General features: G+C 38.1%; 1 protein-coding gene across 4 annotated transcripts in view; it reads left to right on the forward strand.

Annotated features, from left to right (window-relative positions):
• Positions 1-24436, forward strand: part of IFT74 (intraflagellar transport 74) — a 123799-nt gene that overhangs the window by 73691 nt on the left and 25672 nt on the right. For all 4 annotated transcript variants that reach the window (XM_033237511.1, XM_033237514.1, XM_033237513.1 and 1 more), the window contains one exon: positions 10008-10087. In XM_033237511.1, the coding sequence (XP_033093402.1) occupies positions 10008-10087 (80 nt within the window). The remainder of the gene's footprint in view (positions 1-10007; positions 10088-24436) is intronic.

Raw genomic sequence — 24436 nt, forward strand, 5'->3', positions numbered from 1 at the left:
ACAAGAATGTTGCAGCTGAGCGTGGTGGCTCACACCTGTAATCCCAGCACTTTGGGAGGCCGAGGGAGCAGAACATGAGGTCAGGAGTTCAAGACCAGGCTGGCCAATAAGGTGAAACCCTGTCTCTACTAAAAATACAAGAATTTGCTGGGCATGGTGGCATGCACCTGTAGTCCCAGCTACTTGGGAGGCTAAGGCAAAAAAATCACTTGAACCTGGGAGGCGGAGGTTGCAATGAGCTAAGATTGCACCACTGCATTCCATCCTGGACTACAGAGCGAGACTCCATCTCCAAAAAAAAAAAAAAAAAAAAAAGGAAAGAAAGAATTTCAAAGAATACAGCTGGGAAATGCATCACAAAAAGATAATCACCTAGGCATAGTCATAAGGTTATCTGAAGTCAAGACAAAAGAAAGAATCTTAGGAGCTAGGAGGCAAAAGCATCAGGTAACCTATAAAGGAAAACCTATCAGATCAATAGCAGATTTCTTAGCAGAAACCCTACAAGCTAGAAGGAATTGGGGTCTACCTTTAGACTCCTTAAACAAAATAATTATCAGCCAAGAATTTTGTATCCACTGAAACTAAGCTTCGTAAATGAAGCAAAGATAAAGTCATTTTCAGACAAATGCTGAGAGAATTCACCACTACCAAGGCAGCACTATAAGAACAGTTAAAGGGAATTCTAAATCTTGAAACAAAACCTCAAAATACACCAAAGTAGAAACTCCTTAAATCATAAGTCTCACAGGGCCTATAAAACAACACAATGGAAATGAAAAACCAAGGTATTCAGGCAATAACTATCACAATGAATAGAATAGTACCACACATCTCAATACTAACGTTGAATGTAAATAGCCCAAATGCTCCACTTAAAAGATACAGAATAGTGGAATGGATAAGAATTCACCAACCAAGTATCTCCCATCTTCAGGAGACTCACCTAATACATAAAGTCTCATGTAAACTTAAGGTAAAAGGGTGGAAAAAGATATTCCATGCAAATGGGCACCAAAAGCAAGTAGGAGTAGCTATTCTTATATTAGACAAAACAGACTTTAACAACAATTGAAAAAGACACAGAGGGACAGTATGTAATGATAAAAGGACTAATCAAACAGGAAAATTCACAATACTAAATCTATATGCACCTAACACTAGAGCTCCTAAATGTAAAAAATAATTACCACTAGACCTAACAAATGAGATAGATGGCAATACAATAATAGTGGGGGACTTCAGTACTCCATTGACAGCACTAGACAGGTCATCAAGACAGAAAGTCAGCAAAGAAACAATGGATTTAAACTATACCCTAAAACAAATAAATGGACTCAGCAGATATTTATAGAACCTTCTACCCAACAACTGCAGAATATACATTCTGTTCATCAGCACATGGGACATTCTCCAAGACAGACCATACGATAGGCCACACAAAATAAGTCTCAAAATTTAAGAAAATCAAAATTATATCAAGTATTCTCAGACCACAGTGGAATAAAATTGGAAATCAACTCCAGAAGGAACCGTAAAAACCATGCAGATACACGGAAATTAAATAATTTGCTCCTGAATGATTTTTTAGGTCAGCAATGAAATCAAGACGGAAATTTAAAAATTATTTGAACTGAACGATAGTAGTGACATAACCTAGTGAAACCTCTGGGATACAGCAAAAGCAGTGCTAGGAGGAACATTCAGAGCATTAAGTGCCTACATCAAAAAGTCTGAAAGAACACAAATAGACAATCTAACGTCATACCTCAAGGAACTAGAGAAACAAGCACAAACCAAACCCAAACCCACCAAAAGAAAATAAATAACAAACATCAGAGCAGAACTAAATTAAATTGAAACAAAAAATATGAAAGATAAATTAAGTAAAAAGCTGGTTCTTTGAAAAGATAAACAAAATTAATAGACCAATAGCAAGATTAATCAAGAAAAGGAGAAAAGATTGAAATAAGCTCAATTAGAAACAAAATGGGAGATACTACAACCAATATCACAGAAATACAAAAGACCATTCAGACTTATAATGAGCATCTTTACATGCACAAACTAGAAAACTTAGAGGAGATGGGTAGATTCCTGGAGAAATATACAATCCTCCTGGATTAAAGTAGGAAGAAATAGAAACTCTGAACAGACCATTAACAAGCAGTGAGATTGAAATGGTAAAAAAAAAAAAAAAAAGATTACCAACGTAAAGTCCACAACCAGATGGAGCCACAGCTGAATTCTATCAGACTTTCAAAGAATTGGTACTATTTTACATTTCTATGTAATGTAATATGAGCAGCATATGAGCAGTATGTGAGGGTTCCAGTTTTTTTCACATGCTCACTTGTTATCACCTCTTTTTCTATTATAGCCTTCCCTAATGGATGTGAAGCGGTGTCTCACTGTGGTTTTGATTTGTATTTGTTTGATGGCTAATGATGTTGAGGTTCCTTTCATATGCTTATTGGCCATATTCTTTCGGGAAATGTTTAGTTCCTTTGCTCATTTTTTAAACTAGATTTTTTTCATTACTGAGTTGTAACATTTCTTTATATATGCTAGATAGAGGTCTCATCAGATGCATGATTTGTAAAAATTTTCCCTTGTTCTATGAATTATCTTTTTCATTTTCTTGGTGTCCTTGGAAGCATAAAAGTTGCCAATTTTGATTATGTCCAGTTTTTCTATTTTTCTTTTTTTTTTTTTTTTATTATACTTTAAGTTCTAGGGTACATGTGCATGACGTTTATATCATGTATAACTCCCCAATGCAATCCCTCCCTCCTCCCCCCTCCCCATGATAGGCCCCAGTGTGTGATGTTCCCCTTCCCGAGTCCAAGTGATCTCATTGTTCAGTTCCCACCTATGAGTGAGAACATGCGGTGTTTGGTTTTCTCTTCTTGTGATAGTTTGCTAAGAATGATGGTTTCCAGCTGCATCCATGTCCCTACAAAGGATGCAAACTCATCCTTTTTTATGGCTGCATAGTATTCCATGGTGTATATGTGCCACATTTTCTTAATCCAGTCTGTCACAGATGGACATTTGGGTTGATTCCAAGTCTTTGCTATTGTGAATAGTGCCACAATAAACATACGTGTGCATGTGTCTTTGTAGTAGAGTAATTTATAATCCTTTGGGTATATACCCAGTAGTGGGATGGCTGGGTCATATGGTACATCTAGTTCTAGATCCTTGAGGAATCGCCATACTGTTTTCCATAATGGTTGAACTAGTTTACAATCCCACCAACAGTGTAAAAGTGTTCCTATTTCTCCACATCCTCTCCAACACCTGTTGTTTCCTGACTTCTTAATGATTGCCATTCTAACTGGTGTGAGATGGTATCTCATTGTGGTTTTGATTTGCATTTCTCTGATGGCGAGTGATGATGAGCATTTTTTCATGTGTCTGTTGGCTGTATGGATGTCTTCTTTTGAGAAATGTCTGTTCATATCCTTTCCCCACTTTTTGATGGGGTTGTTTGTTTTTTTCTTGTATATTTGTTTGAGTTCTTTGTAGATTCTGGATATTAGCCCTTTGTCAGATGAGTAGGTTGCAAAAATTTTTTCCCATTCTGTAGGTTGCCTGTTCACTCTGATGGTAGTTTCTTTAGCTGTGCAAAAGCTCTTTAGTTTAATTAGATCCCATGTGTCAATTTTTGCTTTTGCTGCCGTTGCTTTTGGTGTTTTAGACATGAAGTCCTTGCCCATGCCTATGTCCTGAATGGTACTACCTAGATTTTCTTCTAGGGTTTTTATGGTATTAGGTCTAACATTTAAGTCTCTAATCCATCTTGAATTAATTTTCGTATAAGGGGTAAGGAAAGGATCCAGTTTCAGCTTTCTACTTATGGCTAGCCAATTTTCCCAGCACCATTTATTAAATAGGGAATCCTTTCCCCATTTCTTGTTTCTCTCAGGTTTGTCAAAGATCAGATGGCTGTAGATGTGTGGTATTATTTCTGAGGACTCTGTTCTGTTCCATTGGTCTATATCTCTGTTGTGGTACCAGTACCATGCTGTTTTGGTTACTGTAGCCTTGTAGTATAGTTTGAAGTCAGGTAGCGTGACGCCTCCAGCTTTGTCCTTTTGACTTAGGATTGTCTTGGCAATGCGGGCTCTTTTTTGGTTCCATATGAACTTTAAAGCAGTTTTTTCCAATTCTGTGAAGAAAGTCATTGGTAGCTTGATGGGGATGGCATTGAATCTATAAATCACCTTGGGCAGTATGGCCATTTTCACGATATTGATTCTTCCTATCCATGAGCATGGTATGTTCTTCCATTTGTTTGTGTCCTCTTTGATTTCACTGAGCAGTGGTTTGTAGTTCTCCTTGAAGAGGTCCTTTACATCCCTTGTAAGCTGGATTCCTAGGTATTTTATTCTCTTTGAAGCAACTGTGAATGGAAGTTCATTCCTGATTTGGCTCTCTGCTTGTCTGTTACTGGTGTATAAGAATGCTTGTGATTTTTGCACATTAATTTTGTATCCTGAGACTTTGCTGAAGTTGCTTATCAGCTTAAGGAGATTTTGGGCTGAGACGATGGGGTTTTCTAAATATACAATCATGTCATCTGCAAACAGGGACAATTTGACTTCTTCTTTTCCTAACTGGATACCCTTGATTTCTTTCTCTTGCCTGATTGCCCTAGCCAGAACTTCCAACACTATGTTGAATAGGAGTGGTGAGAGAGGGCATCCCTGTCTTGTGCCAGTTTTCAAAGGGAATTTTTCCAGTTTTTGCCCATTCAGTATGATATTAGCTGTGGGTTTGTCATAAATAGCTCTTATTATTTTGAGGTACGTTCCATCAATACCAAATTTATTGAGCGTTTTTAGCATAAAGGGCTGTTGAATTTTGTCAAAAGCCTTTTCTGCATCTATTGAGATAATTATGTGGTTCTTGTCTTTGGTTCTGTTTATATGCTGGATTACGTTTATTGATTTGCGAATGTTGAACCAGCCTTGCATCCCAGGGATGAAGCCCACTTGATCATGGTGGATAAGCTTTTTGATGTGCTGCTGAATCCGGTTTGCCAGTATTTTATTGAGGATTTTTGCATCGATGTTCATCAGGGATATTGGTCTAAAATTCTCTTTTTTTGTTGTGTCTCTGCCAGGCTTTGGTATCAGGATGATGTTGGCCTCATAAAAAGAGTTAGGGAGGATTCCCTCTTTTTCTATTGATTGAAATAGTTTCAGAAGGAATGGTACCAGCTCCTCCTTGTACCTCTGGTAGAATTCAGCTGTGAATCCATCTGGTCCTGGACTTTTTTTGGTGGGTAGGCTATTAATTGTTGCCTCAATTTCAGAGCCTGCTATTGGTCTATTCAGGGATTCAACTTCTTCCTGGTTTAGTCTTGGGAGAGTGTAAGTGTCCAGGAAATTATCCATTTCTTCTAGATTTTCTAGTTGATTTGCGTAGAGGCATTTATAGTATTCTCTGATGGTTGTTTGTATTTCTGTGGGGTCGGTGGTGATATCCCCTTTATCATTTTTTATTGCGTCTATTTGATTCTTCTCTCTTTTCTTCTTTATTAGTCTAGCTAGCGGTCTGTCAATTTTGTTTATCTTTTCAAAAAACCAACTCCTGGATTCATTGATTTTTTGGAGGGTTTTTTGTGTCTCTATCTCCTTCAGTTCTGCTCTGATCTTAGTTATTTCTTGCCTTCTGCTAGCTTTTGAATGTGTTTGCTCTTGCCTCTCTAGTTCTTTTAATTGTGATGTTAGAGTGTCAATTTTAGATCTCTCCTGCTTTCTCTTGTGGGCATTTAGTGCTATAAATTTCCCTCTACACACTGCTTTAAATGTGTCCCAGAGATTCTGGTATGTTGTATCTTTGTTCTCATTGGTTTCAAAGAACATCTTTATTTCTGCTTTCATTTCGTTATGTACCCAGTAGTCATTCAGGAGCAGGTTGTTCAGTTTCCATGTAGTTGAGCGGTTTTGATTGAGTTTCTTAGTCCTGAGTTCTAGTTTGATTGCACTGTGGTCTGAGAGACAGTTTGTTATAATTTCAGTTCTTGTACATTTGCTGAGGAGTGCTTTACTTCCAATTATGTGGTCAATTTTGGAATAAGTGCGATGTGGTGCTGAGAAGAATGTATATTCTGTTGATTTGGGGTGGAGAGTTCTATAGATGTCTATTAGGTCCGCTTGGTGCAGAGATGAGTTCAATTCCTGGATATCCTTGTTAACTTTCTGTCTCGTTGATCTGTCTAATGTTGACAGTGGAGTGTTGAAGTCTCCCATTATTATTGTATGGGAGTCTAAGTCTCTTTGTAGGTCTCTAAGGACTTGCTTTATGAATCTGGGTGCTCCTGTATTGGGTGCATATATATTTAGGAGAGTTAGCTCTTCCTGTTGAATTGATCCCTTTACCATTATGTAATGGCCTTCTTTGTCTCTTTTGATCTTTGATGGTTTAAAGTCTGTTTTATCAGAGACTAGGATTGCAACCCCTGCTTTTTTTTGTTCTCCATTTGCTTGGTAGATCTTCCTCCATCCCTTTATTTTGAGCCTATGTATGTCTCTGCATGTGAGATGGGTCTCCTGAATACAGCAGACTGATGGGTCTTGACTCTTTATCCAGTTTGCCAGTCTGTGTCTTTTAATTGGAGCATTTAGTCCATTGACATTTAAGGTTAATATTGTTATGTGTGAACTTGATCCTGTCATTATGATATTAACTGGTTATTTTGCTCGTTAGTTGATGCAGTTTCTTCCTAGCCTCGATGGTCTTTACATTTTGGCATGTTTTTGCAATGGCTGGTACCGGTTGTTCCTTTCCATGTTTAGGGCTTCCTTCAGGGTCTCTTGTAAGGCAGGCCTGGTGGTGACAAAATCTCTAAGCATTTGCTTATCTGTAAAGGATTTTATTTCTCCTTCACTGATGAAGCTTAGTTTGGCTGGATATGAAATTCTGGGTTGAAAATTCTTTTCTTTAAGAACGTTGAATATTGGCCCCCACTCTCTTCTGGCTTGTAGAGTTTCTGCCGAGAGGTCTGCTGTTATTCTGATGGGCTTCCCTTTGTGGGTAACCCGACCTTTCTCTCTGGCTGCCCTTAAGATTTTTTCCTTCATTTCAACTTTGGTGAATCTGGCAATTATGTGTCTTGGAGTTGCTCTTCTGGAGGAGTATCTTTGTGGCGTTCTCTGTATTTCCTGAATTTGAATGTTGGCCTGCCCTACTAGGTTGGGGAAGTTCTCCTGGATGATATCCTGAAGAGTGTTTTCCAACTTGGTTCCATTTTCCCCCTCACTTTCAGGCACCCCAATCAGACGTAGATTTGGTCTTTTTACATAATCCCATACTTCTTGCAGGCTTTGTTCATTTCTTTTTCTTCTTTTTTCTTTTGGTTTTCTCTTCTCGCTTCATTTCATTCATTTGATCCTCAATCGCTGATACTCTTTCCTCCAGTTGATCGAGTCGGTTACCGAAGCTTGTGCATTTGTCACGTATTTCTCGTGTCATGGTTTTCATCTCTGTCATTTCGTTTATGATCTTCTCTGCATTAATTAGTCTAGCTGTCAATTCTTCCACTTTTTTTTCAAGATTTTTAGTTTCTTTGCGCTGGGTACGTAATTCCTCCTTTAGCTCTGAGAGGTTTGATGGACTGAAGCCTTCTTCTCTCATCTCGTCAAAGTCATTCTCTGACCAGCTTTGATCCGTTGCTGGCGATGGGCTGCGCTCCTTTGCAGGGGGAGATGCGCTCTTATTTTTTGAATTTCCAGCTTTTCTGCCCTGCTTCTTCCCCATCTTTGTGGTTTTATCTGTCTCTGGACTTTGATGATGGTGACGTACTGATGGGGTTTTGGTATAGGTGTCCTTCCTGTTTGATAGTTTTCCGTCTGACAGTCAGAAGGACTGTCTGTGGTCTGTTAGAGATTGCTTGAGGTCCACTCCAGACCCTGTTTGCCTGGGTATCAGCAGCAGAGGTTGCCGAAGATAGAATATTGCTGAACAGCGAGTGTACCTGTCTGATTCTTTCTTTGGAAGTTTCCTCTCAGGGGTGACGCCACCCTGTGAGGTGTGGGGTATCAGACTGCCCCTAGTGGGGGATGTCTCCCAGCTAGGCTACTCGGGGGTCAGGGACCCACCTGAGCAGGCAGTCTGTCCGTTCTCAGATCTCAACCTCCGCGTTAGGAGATCCACGGCTCTCCCCAAAGCTGTCAGACAGAGTCGTTCGGGTCTGCAGCGGCCCCGCTCTTTCCCCTAATGGACTGCAGCTGTGCGCTGTCCGCAGCGGTAGAGTCTACAGAGACAGGCAGGCTTCCTTGAGCTGCTGTGAGCTCCACCCAGTTCGAGCTTCCCAGCGGCTTTGTTTACCTACTTAAGCCTCAGCAATGGCGGGCGCCCCTCCCCCAGCCTCGCTGCTGCCTTGCGGATAGATCGCCGCAGACGGCTGTGTTAGCTGTGAGGGAGGCTCCGTGGGCGTGGGACCCTCCCGGCCAGGTGTGGGATATATTCTCCTGGTGTGCCTGTTTCCTTAAAGCGCAGTATTGGGGTGGGAGTTACCCGATTTTCCAGGTGTTGTGTGTCTCAGTTCCCCTGGCTAGGAAAAGGGATTTCCTTCCCCCTTGCGCTTCCAGGTGAGGCGATGCCTCGCCCTGCTTCAGCTCACGCTGGTCAGGCTGCAGCAGCTGACCCGCACCGATTGTCCGGCACTCCCTAGAGAGATGACCCCAGTACCTCAGTTGAAAATGCAGAAATCACCGGTCTTCTGTGTCGCTCGCGCTGGGAGTTGGAGACTGGAGCTGTTCCTATTCGGCCATCTTGCTCCGCCCTCCTCTATTTTTCTTTTGTTGCTCTTGCTTTTAGTGTCATGTCTAAGAAACCAATGCCAAATCCAAGGTCATGAAGACTATGTCTATGTTTTCCTCTAAGAGTTTGGTAATTTAGTTCTTACGTTTAGATCTTTGATCAATTTCAAGTTAATTCTGTGTATGATGTGAGGTAGGAATCCAATTTTGTTCCTTAGCTTCTACATATGCACTTTTCCCAGCACCATTTATTGAAAATACTCTTCTTTCCTCATTTAATTACCTTAGCACCCTTGCCAAAAATCAGCTAGCTATAGATATATGGTCTTATTTCTGGACTCACAATTTTAATTCATTGATATATATGTCTATCCCTATGCCTATACCACATTGTTTTTGTTATGGCAGCTTTATAGTAAGTATAACTGCTTTATGTTAAAACAACCCATATAATCTTTTGCCAGTGATAGGTTTTCCCTTATTTTCTCATTTTTGAGACTAATTTTCCAACTTAATTTGGGTTGTAGAAACCTACGAAAAGAGTATTGTTAAATATTTTTCATTTTCTTAATACTGCAAATCAAACTCAAAGGAGAGTTGGGAAGGGGTGTGTGTTTAAGTCAGGCAACCTGCTGTTCTCAGAATATACTTGGGCTCCAAATATGAATCATTAAAAAAGATCTAGGCTGGGTGCGGTGTCTCACGCCTATAATCCCAGCACTTTGGGAGGCTGAGGCAGGTGGATCACGAGGTCAAGAGATCGACCATCATGGCCAACATGGTGAAACCCCGTCTCTACTAAAAATACAAAAATTAGCTGGGCATGGAGGCGCGTGCCTGTAGGCCCAGCTATTCAGGAGGCTGAGGCAGGAGAATCGCTTGATCCCGGGAGGCAGAGGTTGCAGTGAGCCGAGATCACACCACTGCACTCCAGCCTGGTGGCAGAGTGAGACCCCGTCTCAAATAAATAAAAAAAAAAAGATCTAGACAAGATTCTTCCTCTCTAAATTTATAGTATTGTCCTCATAATAGGATATGCTATTTTTCTATATTTATGCAACTTGGAAAAGATATCCTAATATCATGATCAATTATAGTATTGTCCTTAGAATAAGACATATTATTTTTATATATTGTTTATGCAACTTGGAAAAGATATCTAACCTCTCCATCAAGTGTTTTTATTGAATGTCTACATTTCCTTCATAAATTCATTAAAAATATTTTCAACAGGTTAACAGATATAAAAGAAAAGATAAATCAGTTTAATGAAGAAATTAGACAACTTGATATGGATTTAGAGGAACACCAAGGTAATGCTTCTGGTATTTTTATAATGTGGATTAACAGATGTTTAGCAGTATTGATTTAGTATTATCGGTGTCTCAGAGACTGTTTAACTACCTGGGATTTATTATTTAATTCTCTGTGATACTGCTAACTTTACTAAAATGCATACTATGTGAGTAATATTAAAGCAGTGATTTAAACTGACCACTTATAAGTTAAAATGATTGCATAAAATTTATTTATCTTTGCCAAGCAGTTTTGTTTTTACAAAAACAGAAGTGAAATGTTTAAAGTTGTTATACTTCCTCCTAAGTTATACTTCCTTCCTAGTAATAGTCAATAGTTTACTGTAAACAAAATAGTTGGCTGGGTGCGGTGGCTCATGCCTATGATCCCAGCTCTTTGGGAGGCTGAGGCGGGCGGATTATCTGAGGCCGGGAGTTCGAGACCAGCCTGACCAACATGGAGAAACCCCGTCTCTACTAAAAATACAAAATTTAGCTGGGTGTGGTGGTGCAGGCCTGTAATCCCAGCTACTCAGGAAGGCTGAGGCAAGAGAATTGCTTGAACCTGGGAGGCGGAGGTTGTGGTGAGTCGAGATCGCACCACTGTACTCCAGCCTGGACAACAAGAGTGAAACTTGGTCTCAATAAATAAATAATTAATTAATAATAATATAGTCAACTATTAATGGCAGTAACTGGTAGCATTAGAGGGGATGAAAATCAAATCACAAATACCACACAAATAATCCAGACAGAATTAATTAATAATAATATAGTCAACTATTAATGGCGGTAACTGGTAGCATTAGAGGGGATGAAAATCAAATCACAAATACCATACAAATAATCCAGACAGAATTAATTCCCCACCCAGGCCTAATAATGAAGTAGCAAGGAAGTAGCAAGTAGTAAAGAAGTAGCAACTTTATCCTCCCCAACATTCCCCAGGAGTGGAATTTGAAGAACCAATGCAGAGACCAGAACACCTGAGGGAGCTTGGGGTTTGACTATGTAGAAATACTGTGGTGGGGGTTTGGGTGTGGGAGCTACATTTTTATATATGGTTAAAGGAGGAGGTTGAGCATCAGTTTCCTAACAAGCTTCTCCCTAATAAGAAAGATAAAAGTAGATTCCCCATAGCATTTTAATCATAGTTTAAATGAAAACCAGTTAATATGCCCTTGGATTATCAAGAATTGACTGTATATTCTTATGAGTTAGGTATGGTATAAACAGTGTGCACATGTACATGTATTCTTGTTATGGCTAAGGAAACATTCATAGCAGTGCAGTGGCTCAATCACAGCTCACTGCAACCTCAGACTTTTGGGTTCAAGTGATCCTTCTGTCTCAGCCTCCTGAGTAGCTGGGAATACGTAACGTCTGCCACTACATCCAGCTAAGTTTTAAATTTTTAGTAGAGATGAGGTCTCGCTATGTTGCCCAGGCTGGTCTCAAACTCCTGAGCTCAAGCGATCCTCACACCTCAGCCTCCCAAGGTGCTGGGATTACAGGCGTGAGCCAGCACATCTGGCTGTCTATTCCTAAATTAATTTTTAACTTCAATTTTTACATTTTTTATACTTTTTCTTGATTTATGAATAGCATTAGCCACTACTGATTAATTACTTACCTGGCTAAGCACTTTTTAGTCTTGCAAGAATTTTTTAAAGCCTCATTAACCTATTTTTTACATAATGAGGCTCAGAGAAGTTATATAATTTAGTCAAATTCCTCCACCTAGGAAAGAGTTAATTCTATTTTTAAACCAAGGTCTCTCTGACCCCGAGGCTTTAGTTCTATTGCCTAAGCTTCAACTTGACTTTCTGATATGAAGTACCATATTTGCAAAGTTAAAATATTCTTATAAAATACTTACACAGTTGAATTTACACATGGCTACTACTAGCTTTAAATAAGGTGTCTAAAGGCAGACAGACTTAAAAACAAGTCCCACTATTAGGTAAATAAACTTGCCCAAGCTTCAGTTTTCTCATCTGCAAAATTAATATAATGATCCCATGTTACTGAGATTTATGATTGCTAAATGGCATACCAGGTGAGGTAGGCTAACAATACATTGTTAAGAATAGAGTCATGTCATTTTCTTTTTTAAAACATTTATTTATTTTCATTGACAAATAAAAATCATATGTATTTATTGTGTATAGTATGTCTTGAAATATGTATGCATTGTAGAATGCCTAAATTGGGCTAATTACCATATGCATTACTTCACATACTTATTTTTGGTGGTGAGAACGTTCAAAATTCACTCTCTTAACAATCTTGAAGAATATACTGTTATTGTTAACCATAATCACTATGTTGTACCATAGATCTCTTACCTAAGAGATATATTCCTCCTACCTAAACACAATTTTGCATTTTTAATCATGTTATTTTCTTTATTAAATCATTTCATTGCTTTTGATTTATGTAGATCTAGTTTCTAGGTTTTCTATATTAATATATTCAAAACCATTCTGAGAAATCTGATAATGTTCTTGATTTTAGATGCTTATAGGACACATTCTAAAGAATTTTCCTTTTCCTAAGTCTAAATTTCTAACATTTAATTTCTTTCCACTAAAATAATGCATTTTGGGGGTAACAATTTATTATTAATTGTTAGTTTTAAGACAAATAGAAGGCTTTTAATTTTTACTTCTATTTTCCTTTTGATTTTCTAACCTTTGTTCTTTTTTATTAATATGGAAAAATAATCTATAATGCAGTGTAACAGTGGCATTTATAATGTATATGAATCTATGTAATATGTAATTATATGCATTTACATTATGTACATATATGTTTGTTTATGCATTTGTTTTTTGTTCTGCTACACTGTGGTCATCCTAGATTATTGATACATTAGCACAGGAGGTTTTTGTTAGAAGATTACTTGTTATAAGATTACTTGTCAGTTCAAGATCTCCTTATTTCTTGCCTGAACAAGTTAGCAATAGCCTCCCTAACTGGTCTCCTCACTTCCAGTCTTGCCTCCTCTCAGATTCTTCCCCGACAAATGCTGTCAGAGTGACATATATAAAATGTTATTCTGTGTCATTGTGCTGCTTAACACTGGTTCCCCATGATATATAGCATAAAATGTAAGAAATCTTGCATGTCATTCTAGTCCGTCTGTGATCTGGCCTGTGCATCGTCAACCTCCTCTCCCACCCGTCATCTCTATCCTTAAATTCTAATAATAATCTGCTTGTAGTACCCTATGTCTCACACCTTTGCCATATATCAAACTGTTTCATGCCCCAATGTTTTGCTCTTACTATTTGTTCCTTTTTTCTTTTGAGACGGGGTCTCACTCTGTCGCCCAGGCTAGAATGCAGTAGTGCGATCTTGGTTCACTGCAACTTCCTCCTGGGTTCAAGCAATTCTCCTACCTCAGCCTCCTCAGTAACTAGGATTATAGGCACATGCCACCACACCTGGCTAATTTTTGTATTTTTAGTAGAGACGGGGTTTCACCATGTTGGCCAGGCTGGCTGGTCTTGAATTCCTGACCTTGTGTTCTGCCCACCTCGGCCTCGGCCTCCCAAAGTGTCTTTTTTTTTTTTTTTTTTTTTTTTTAAGCAGAGCCTCGCTCTGTTGCCCAGGCTGGAGTGCAGTGATGCATTCGTGGCTCTTTGCAGCCTTGACCTCCCGGAATCAAATTATTCTCCCACCTCAGCCACCTGAATGTGGGACTACAGGCAAACTCCACCCTGCCTGACTTTTATTATTATTATTACTGTTTTTAGAGACAGGGTCTCATGTTGCCAAGGCAGGTCTCAAACTCTTAGGCTCACATGAACCTCCTGCCTTAGCCTCCCAAGTGCTGGGATTATAGTTGTGAGCCACCATGTCCAGCCCCTTGTCTTGAGTGTCCTTTCCCCTGTTTTTTACCTGACCAAATTCTCATCCTTTAAGATATAGCTCAGGTATCCATTCATCCAGCATAACTTTGTTTTCCTTCCCTGATTTGTTTCTAGGCTATGCTAAGTGAGTGAACTTTCTCCATGTTTTCAGAGCACACTATGTATAAACATATCACTGGATCGACTGCATGATATTACAGTTATCTATTTATGTGTTTGTCTTCCCCTTTGGCTAAGTCTTCAAGGACAGGGACTGTGTCTTACGTACTTTGGTAACCTCTTTCATCAACACAATGTGTGGGAAAATACATACTCATCAGATGTTTGTGAAATGAACTAAATCACATTTTAGCAGAAAACGAATTTTAGAATGAACTAAAGGTAAAAATTGAGCTCTAGCTACTTCTTTGGCTCTCTAGTTTTATGATGTAGGTATGCATTGTTCCCCCGAGACAGCTTGACTGCAAAGGCTGTATTACTTTCCAGAGGATTCCTACCTTGGATTATGTTTTCCAGTAAAGTGGTGGATGCTTATTTATATGGACATTCTCACCCTGACTCACAATTATAGATGCTGTGTTCCTTAGGATAGCAATAATAATCAAATTGTGTTGTCTGTCTAGTTCATCCTTAGTTCTACCCCCTGGATTTATTCCCTCTTTGGCTCATTTTATTCATTTCTTAGATGCCATCTGGCTTCTTCTGTGAACAGCATCTGTGTATAATCCAACCAGACCACCTTTTGCCCTGTAGGGTTTCTGGTTAGGAAAGCACATAAACCATAAATGATGTTTATACATATCTGGCTTAAGTAACGCAATCTTTCAGTTTTCAAATAAACTTTAAAATATTTATATAATTCATTCTAAATTCAAAGATCCTTAGAAACTGAGTTAGGTACAGTTGTGTTCTCTGCTATGTATTAATGCTGACCTTGTCATCTTACAACTTTCTCAAGTATATCATATTTATTCATTTTGGTAAGTCCTTAATGTTGTAATTTTCCAAAAGCTACATTGAATAATTATGTCTCAAAATTAACTAAATAAAATCAGTTAACAGTTATTGGGCTACTTTATGAAAATCTTTATTGTCCCTATGATGCTGAGTTTTAAAAAATTTTCCCTAAATTAGTAATTTTAAAGGTCCTGATTAATTTGTTTTAAATGATGATCTTTATGTATGAATCTGGTTTGTTTTTAATGTGAAAAATTCAAGCAGTGTAAAATGTATGAATATAAAGTAAAAAGTCATCTGCTTTCTCCTCATACTTATACAAGTCTTCAGAGGTCATTATGGTTTAAAGTGTGATGTTTAGCCTTTTAGACTTTTTTTCTGTGGCAGTGTGGAATAAAGCAAAGAAAATACTTAGACGTTTGACCAATAACACACTTGAGCCTACTCTTAGACTTTTGACCAATTCTAGAAGGACTTCTTTGCTGTCAAATTGTTCCTTGGTCTTATAAGTGATTTTTAAAAATAAAATAATCTCATAATAGAAATTTTTTTATAATTAGATATCATTATCTTTTTAAAACTACCAGGAGACTTGATTCTGTGATATTAAATATTTGCTGGGCAGCACCCATATAGTGTTTCTTTATTGATGGATCAGGTAATTTTGTTATAATGGTTCCAAATTTATTTGGGTTTAAACGTGTACACTGTTTGGCTGGGCGCAGTGGCTCATGCCTGTAATCCCAGCACTTTGGGAGACCAAGATGGGTGGATCACCTGAGGTCAGGAGTTCAAGACCAGCCTGATCAACATGGCGAAACCCTATCTCTACTGAAAATACAAAAAAATTAGCTGGACCTAGTGGTGCATGCCTGTAATCTCAGCTACTTGGGAGGCTGAGGCAGGAGAATTGCTTGAACGTGAGAGGTGGAGATTGCAGTGAGCCAAGATCACACCACTGTACTCCAGCCTGGGTGATAGAGCAAGACTCTGTCTCGAAGAAAAGAAAAGGGGGTACACTGTTCTATATTTTAGCAGGGAAGGAATTTGTGTATATGTGTGCTAACTAGAAACAATGAGAAAAAGCTCTAATGAAAGTCATATGGTCAGAATTTGGCTACAAGCTCTACATCATTAGTAAGGTGGAGTGTTATTGGCAGGTGTCATGCTACTTTCCAAAAAACCTGAACCCATCCTGATTTCTCCTTTCTCAGTTGAAGTGCCAACAATTTCATGTTTGCTTAATTTTTGCTTTCTAAAATATTGGTTCTGTACAAGCAAGAGAAAGTAATAGAAAATGTATTGTTCTTCTGAGTAAAGCAGAACATACCAAGTGGACAATAGCAGCTTAATATTTTCACTCAACATTGGATACTATTTTTAATAAGGATGTTTTTTATCCTCAAGGCTTACTTCTAACATATAGCCAAGTGACTTTTTTTTTTTTTTTTTTTAATAGAGATGAGTCTTGATGTGTTGGCCAGGCTAGAGTGCAGTGACTATTTACAGGCATGATCATAGCTCACTGTGGCCTCGAACTCCGGGGCCCAAGCAGTCCTCCTGCCTCAGCCTTCCAAGTAGCCAGGACTACAGGCTCATGTTACTGTGCCCAGCTTGTTTTTGTTAAGGAATCTGTTAAGAAATTATTTTATTCTTACTACAAATTAATACTTGAGAGTTTATATCTTACATTGAAGTCCTTCAGAGTAAATAGTGTCTTCATCCACTTAGCTGAAATCAGGCCCTTACTTTACTCTTTTTTCTTTTTTTTAATGAGATAGGGTCTTTCTGTCACCCCGGCTGGAGTACAGTGGTGTGACATCATAGCTCACTGCAGCCTCAAACTCCTGGGCTCAAGTGATCCTCTCGCCTTAGCTAAATAAAATAAATAAAATAAAATAAAATAAAGTAAACTCCTGAGTAGCTAGGAGTACAGGTGCACGCCACCATGCCCAGCTAATTGTTAAAAACTTTTCTTTGTAGAGACAGGGCTTTGCTCTGCTGCCCAGGCTGATCTCAACGTGCTTGGCTCTAGCAGTCCTTCTGCTTTGGCCTCCCAAAGTGTTGGGATTACAGGTGTGAGCCACTGTGCCTGGTGTTTTACTGTTTACTAGTGTATTCCCTTACATTAAATAAATTCTATAAAGAACAGCATTACTATTATAAGACATGTCAAAGCCTTTCACAAATCACTAAAAGGTGATCAGTTTTCTATGCAAAAATACTGAGCCTTTTGAAATCAGGGTAGTTCTCAGCTTTACCCAATACTGGCTTAGATTTAGACTTTCTCAACTCTGCTAGGTCAGTTACCAGTTGTCCTTCTGCTTTCAGCTTCCAAAATGTTATTGCTATTTTCTCCTATTTCTATATGCTGGGGGTTTATACCTTTAAAAATTCTTTTTACTATAGTTTTAGTGGGGTTTGGGAAAGGATCAAAATTAGATGTGCATGTTCAACCTACCATTAATACCAAGAAATGACAATTGTAAACCTTACCTAGAATTTCTGAGAGTTTAAGCACCTTGAATGTACATCATTTTACTGATTTTTTTTAAAAAAAAATTTGTGTGTTTGCCTTAAATGACCATCCTCATGCTTTCATTAACTGGGCAATTAGCCTCAGCTTATATGAGTTCATCCTTTCCAGCTTTAAAAAAAAAGTCCTGGCCGGGCACAGTGGCTCACACCTATAATCTCAGGTCAGGAGTTCAAGACCAGCCTGACCAACATGGTGAAACCCCGTCTCTACTAAAAATACAAAAATTAGCTGAGCATGGTGGCGTGCACCTGTAATCTGAGCTACTCAGGAGGCTGAGGCAGGAGAATCTCTTGAACCTGGGAGGCAGAGGTTGCAGTGAGCCAAGATCACACCACTACACTCCAGCCTGGGCGACAGAGCAAGACTCCATCCCCAAAAAAAAAAAAAAAAAGGCCGGGCACGGTGGCTCAAGCCTGTAATCCCAGCACTTTGGGAGGCCGAGATGGGCGGATCACGAGGTCAGAAGATCGAGACCATCCTGGCGAACACGGTGAAACCCCGTCTCTACTAAAAAAATACAAAAAACTAGCCGGGCGAGGTGGTGGGCGCCTGTAGTCCCAGCTACTCGGGAGGCTGAGGCAGGAGAATGGCGTAAACCCGGGAGGCGGAGCTTGCAGTGAGCTGAGATCCGGCCACTGCACTCCAGCCTGGGCGACAGAGCGAGACTCTGTCTCAAAAAAAAAAAAAAAAAAGGAAAAAAGTCCTTAAACTACTAAAATTATTTTAAAGATTCAGATTAGCTAATTTTTTTAAATTGTAATTTTAAATATGAATCTGACATGTATTTAACATGAAAAATGCAAGCAGTGGAAAAGTATATAAAATAAAACGTTATCTCCTTTCTCCTCATCCAAGTCTTCAGAGTAATCATGGTTTACAGTTTGATGTTTAGGCTTTTAGACTTTTTAAATACATTTACAAACATTTTTAAATGGACTAATACTAATATACAATTCTTCTGAGCTTGAGTCTTTTCATTTAACTGTATAATATACATTCTTCCCTATGAGGATGTATACTTCATTCTGAGAAATGGTATAGCATAGTGGTCAATGTTAGGGCTCTAAAGTCACACTTAAGAATGGTTCTTGGTCCAGGTGTGGTGGCTCATGCCTTTAATCCTAGCACTTTGGGAGGGGGTGGATTGCTTGAGCTCAGAAGTTCGAGATCAGCCTAGGCAACAGGGTGAAAACCTGTCTCTACAAAAAAATACAAAAATTAGCCAGGCATGGTGATGTGTGCTTGGCTTGTAGTCCCAGCTACTTATAGTCCCAGCTACTTATAGTCCCAGCTATTTGCTAAGGCAGGAGGATTACTTGAACCTGGGAGGTCGAGGCCACAGTGAGCCAAAATCACTCCAACCGAAATCACACCACTGCACTCCAGCCTGGATAACAAAGTGAGACCGTGTCTCAAAAAAAAAAAAAAAAAAAAGAGAGAAGAAGAAAAGGTGCCTGGTACATATATTAAGCACTTCTGACAACCATTAGCTACCCCCATGATTGTTGTTACGTAGGATTCATTGTATCCACATTGATATTTAGGCTGTTTCCAACTTTTTACTCCCAAGAACAGTGCTACTCTAGGACATTCATGTTTATTAACTCGTCTATTTATTTCTACAGAATAAATTTCTAGAAGTGAAATTTTGAATAGAATATTATTTATATTTACAACTGGTTTGCAAATTTCTTCCCAGAAAAGCTTATATTATGTTATACAACTAAAAGCAGTATGTGAAGGTGGTTCCTCACCAATGCTAGCTATACGATTTTTAGTTTTTGTCAGTCAAGATAATGTACACATCACTGACAGTTCCAAAGTTTTGACTGTTAGGCCTGAATTTGTAGTACTACTGTGATCCACAAGATGGGGCTAATTTTCTGAGCATCTATTAATATATACACAGTAGGACTGATAGAGTTAACAAAGTACAGTCACTGTCATATGTCTCTCCAGGAGGGATTATTGGGCATTATTACTCACCAAAAATGATTACTTTCCAGATTCAAGTATTTTCCCAAATGTGGAGTTGATTGTAAAACCAAATATATGATTATTAATATACCATAATACATACAAATAACTAGTTGCTACAATGTGGTAAATATGTCATAATAGAAATAGACACAAAGTGCTATAAGAATATTGAATTACTGTCCTAAATTCTGAATGAGTTCATGGTAACTTTCTGCATAATTTATATGTGTCATTCAAAAGTAGTGAAATAACAAAATATAATACTTTGGTTTGTCTGTAGTATACTTTTTCATACTCAGAGTTTTAAAGCTTAGGTTAGGATCATTTTTTCTTTAGTTATGGAAGGTAAATTTAAAATGTTAAAGACAATAATTCTATTTATTTATATTTTATTGTTGATTTATTTATTTTTTGAGACGGAGTTTCTGTCTTGTTGCCCAGGCTGGAGTGCAATGGCGCAATCTTGACTCAACACAATCTCCACCTCCCAGGTTCAAACAATTCTCCTACCTCAGCCTCCCAAGTAGCTGGGATTACAGGCAGGCACCACCATGCCCGGCTAATTTTTTGTGTTTTTAGTAGAGATGGGTTTCTGCATGTTGGTCAGGCTGGTCTTGAACTCCTGACCTCAGGTGATCTGCCCGCCTTGACCTCCCAAAGTGTTGGGATTACAGGTGTGAGCCACCATGCCCCGTCAGAATCATTTTATTTAGAAGCACGTGTCCTGTTACTGGAATGCCTGGATTCAAATCCAGGCTGTGCTGTTTGATCTTGGACATGCTGTTTATGCTATTTAATCTTATTTTATCTTAGTTTTTTTCTTTAAAATGGAGGTAATTACAGTACCTACCTCTTAGGGTTATTGTGAAAATTAGATTAGATAATTAAAAAACTTAATTATTAATAGTCTACTGTTGGCTGAAAGCCTTACCAATAACATAAATAGTAAATATATAAACACAAAACACATTCATAATAGCAATCAATTTAAAATATACTCATAAATATTAATTAGTGACTTATCAATGCTGTTAATTTATAAAAGGAAAATTGAATAACTTTACTGCAGTTGTTTTCCCAAAGCATACATTAGAAAGTATTTTCCCTGTAATCCCAGCACTTTGGGAGGCCGAGACGGGCGGATCACGAGGTCAGGAGATCGAGACCATCCTGGCTAACACGGTGAAACCCCGTCTCTACTAAAAATACAAAAACTAGCCGGGCGAGGTGGCGGGCGCCTGTAGTCCCAGCTACTGGGGAGGCTGAGGCAGGAGAATGGCGTAAACCCGGGAGGCGGAGCTTGCAGTGAGCTGAGATCCGGCCACTGTACTCCAGCCTGGGTGACAGAGCGAGACTCCGTCTCAAAAAAAAAAAAAAAAAAAAAAAAAAAAAGAAAGTATTTTCCCATCAGTATTTCCTTCAGGATGTACAAAATCTATTGAATTTCGAAGTGGTTTATCTTCTGGTATCTGATATTTCAAATGGCATCTATCCATTGCTATTCTGTGGTTTTCCAACATATATCTGCTGAAAAAAAATGAATTATTTTTGTTCAATCTAGAAATTGTTTAAACTATACTTTGAATCTTTCATTAAAATGGTGGTATTATGACTACACCAGGATCATCGCCACCATCTGAAACTTGTTAGAAATGCAAATTCAGTACCCCAGACTTACTGAATTTGAAACCCTAAGGAGAGGGCTCAGCAATTTGTGTTTCAGTAAGTCCTCGTTGTGATTCTGATTCATGTTAAAGTTTGATAACCACTACTTTTGAAAATGATTAAGGATCTTATGTTTAGTATATGCCAACTACTGCCAATTATACTATATGATTTTATATACAGTACTCTGTTGGAACAAACTTCTACATAGTCCTTTTGTTTTACATAATTAGATAATAAAAATTACACAATTTATACAATATATAAAAATTACAATTACAGTTTTTAAAGTGCCTCCTGTCTTTAGAAATAATTATCTGACCTTGTTTGCATAGCTGTAAGGAAACTTTTCTGCCCAAATTTAAAATACAGTTGACCCTGGCCGGGCACGGTGGCTCATGCCCATAATCCCAGCACTTTGGGAGGCCGAGGCTGGAAGATCAGAGGTCAGGAGATCGAGACCATCCTGGCTAACATGGTGAAACCCCGTCTCTACTAAAAATAGAAAAAATTAGCTGGGTGTGTTGGTGGGCGCCTAGAGTCCCAACTGCTTGGGAGCCTGAGGCAGGAGAATGGCGTGAACCTGGGAGGTGGAGCTTGCAGTGAGCCGAGATCACACCACTGCACTCCAGCCTGGGCGACAGAGCCAGACTCCATCTCAAAAAAAACAAAAACATTGCTTTATATATATATTAAATACATATTTATATGTAAATATATTAATATATTAATATATAACATTATATTTTAATATAACATATTTATATTAATTTTATATTTATATTTATAATATATTTATATTTTATATATATTTTGTGTTTATATAAATATATAGAAAATATGTTATATAAATATATTATAAATATATTTATATAATATATATTTTATCATATAATAAATATATAAAATATATAATATTTAATACATATTAATATAGAAATAATATATAAATGCTATGTATTTATTATATATTTATTTATTAATATGTGATTAATATGTAATATGTTAATAATAAATATATATTGATATGTAAATATATATTATATTATATAGAAATACATTTTATGTATATTATAAATATATAAATATAATATATAATATATTTATATAATATATATTAACAATATATTAAATATATATTAAAATAAGATATATAATATATTTTTATTATATATAGACAGAGAGAGAGAGAGTTGACCCTTCAAGACAGCATTGGGATTAGGGGTGCTGAGTGTGCCATGCAGTCAAAAATCCATGTATAGCTTTTGACTCCATAAAAAATTATTAATAGTCTACTGTTGGCTGGAAGCCTTACCAATAACATGAACAGTTAACACATATTTTGTGTGTATTATATACTGTATTCTTACAATAAAGTAAGCTAGAGAAAAGAAAATGTTATTAAGAGAATTACAAAGATTTTTATTATTTTCCACTTATGAAATGGAAGTAGATCATTATAAAGGCCTTTATTCTCATTGTCTTCACATTGAGTAGACTGAGGAAGAGGAGGAAGAGTTTGGTCTTGCTATCTCAGGGATAGCAGAGGCAGAAGAAAATCTGCATATAAGTAGATCCACCCAGTTCAAACCTGTGTTGTTCAAGGGTCAACTGTATTTCCCAGAGAATGTATTTAGAAAATTAGGTGAAACCTAATGCCAAGGTTAGTTTAAAACATTAAGCTTATATGTACTCATTTTACCATAGCAATTTAGTAATATAGTCAATTCTCTGTATCCACGGGTTCTTCATCTGCAGATTCAACCAACTATGGATGGAAAATAACTGAAAAAAAATACAGAAAGTTTCAAAAAGCAAGTTTGAACCTGCCATGTGCTAATAAGCACTATGCGGAATCCATTTGAATGAACTGAAGAATACCCTGCTATAGCCTCCCATTGTTTCACAGATCCCCAGTCTCTCTCTAGCACCCATTGTTTGAGTACTGTTCATCTGGCAATTTATTCATTGGCTACTTGTGTTCACTCTTTGCTTCTTTGAAAAAAAAGACTCCTAAAAATCAGTTATATGGTGAAAGAAATCCCTTACAGACTAAGAGAGAGTGTAAAGTGCCGTCTCTCAACAAGAAAATAAAAATCTTAGATCTTTTGAAAAGTGGTGTGTGATTTACCAAAGTGGCACAATAAAACAGAAGGAAGCTGACATTTGTGGAAGTGTTAGTGCTGCCCCTACAATGGCAAAAAATTGTCGCTGTGATTCATGATAAAATGCTTGCAGAGACTGGCCAGGCACGGTGGCTCACACCTGTAATCCCAGCACTTTGGGAGGCTGAGGTGGGTGGATTACCTGAGGTCAGGATTCAGGACCAGCCTGGCCAAAATGGTGAAACCCTGTTATTACTAAAAAGTACAAAAATTAGTTGGGCATGGGGGTGGGCGACTGTAATCCCAGCTAGTAGAGAGGCTGAGACAGGAGAATTGATTGAACCCGGGAGGCAGAGGTTGTAGTGAGACAAGATTGTGCCATTGCACTCCAGCCTGGGCGACAAAAGCGAAACCCATCTCAAAAAAAAAAAAAAATTGCTTGCAGAGATGAAGAAAACATCAAATATATGAGAAGACAAAGTATCACAAAAGCATGTCCCTGTTGATGGCAAAATTATGTATGAAAAAGCATTTAGCCTTTGTGGGCATTCCTGTGAGGAAGTTGAAGAGAGCGAGAGGAAGGAATTGAAGGATAGTAAGGGATGACTAGTTAGCTGTGGAAAGTACTACAGCCTCAAGAACTTAAAGATCACAGGAGAATCAGCATTAGCTGATGGCCAGGCAGTAACAGCATTCCAACAAGAGCTCAAGAAACTCAGAAGACAAAGGATACCTTTCATAGCAAGTCTTCAGTTGTGTTGAAACAGACTTGTTCTGGAAGAAGAGGCCTAATATGTAAATCCTTAAGAGTGTCAAGCAGACTCTGGGGTTCAAAACCTGGAAAGATCATCTTACTCTGGTGCTATGTGGCAACACAGCAGGTCACATGGTCAAGCCAGGTCTTGTGTACCAAACAAACAGTCTCTGGGCCCTTAAAAACAAAATCAAAAATTGCCTGCCTGTGTTCTGGCAACACAATAGGAAGGCTTGGGTGATGGCCGTCTTGTTCCTGGAATTCGTTTTTATTCCTAAAATGAAGAAATACCTGGAAGAGAACAGGGTGCCATTCAAGGTCATCCTCATAATTGACATTACTCGTGGCCATCCCTAATCTCTCTACTTCACTAATAACAATGTTGCAGTGATGTTCTTGCCTCCTAAGGCAAATGCTACTTCACTGTTTTAGCCATTTGATCAAGGCATCAGCAAGTTCATTAAGTGACTTACATCCACCTCACCTTCG

The sequence above is a fragment of the Trachypithecus francoisi genome, unplaced genomic scaffold (assembly GCF_009764315.1).
Source record: "Trachypithecus francoisi isolate TF-2019V2 unplaced genomic scaffold, Tfra_2.0 Lachesis_group16, whole genome shotgun sequence".
In the NCBI taxonomy this organism is placed as follows: Eukaryota; Metazoa; Chordata; class Mammalia; order Primates; family Cercopithecidae; genus Trachypithecus; species Trachypithecus francoisi.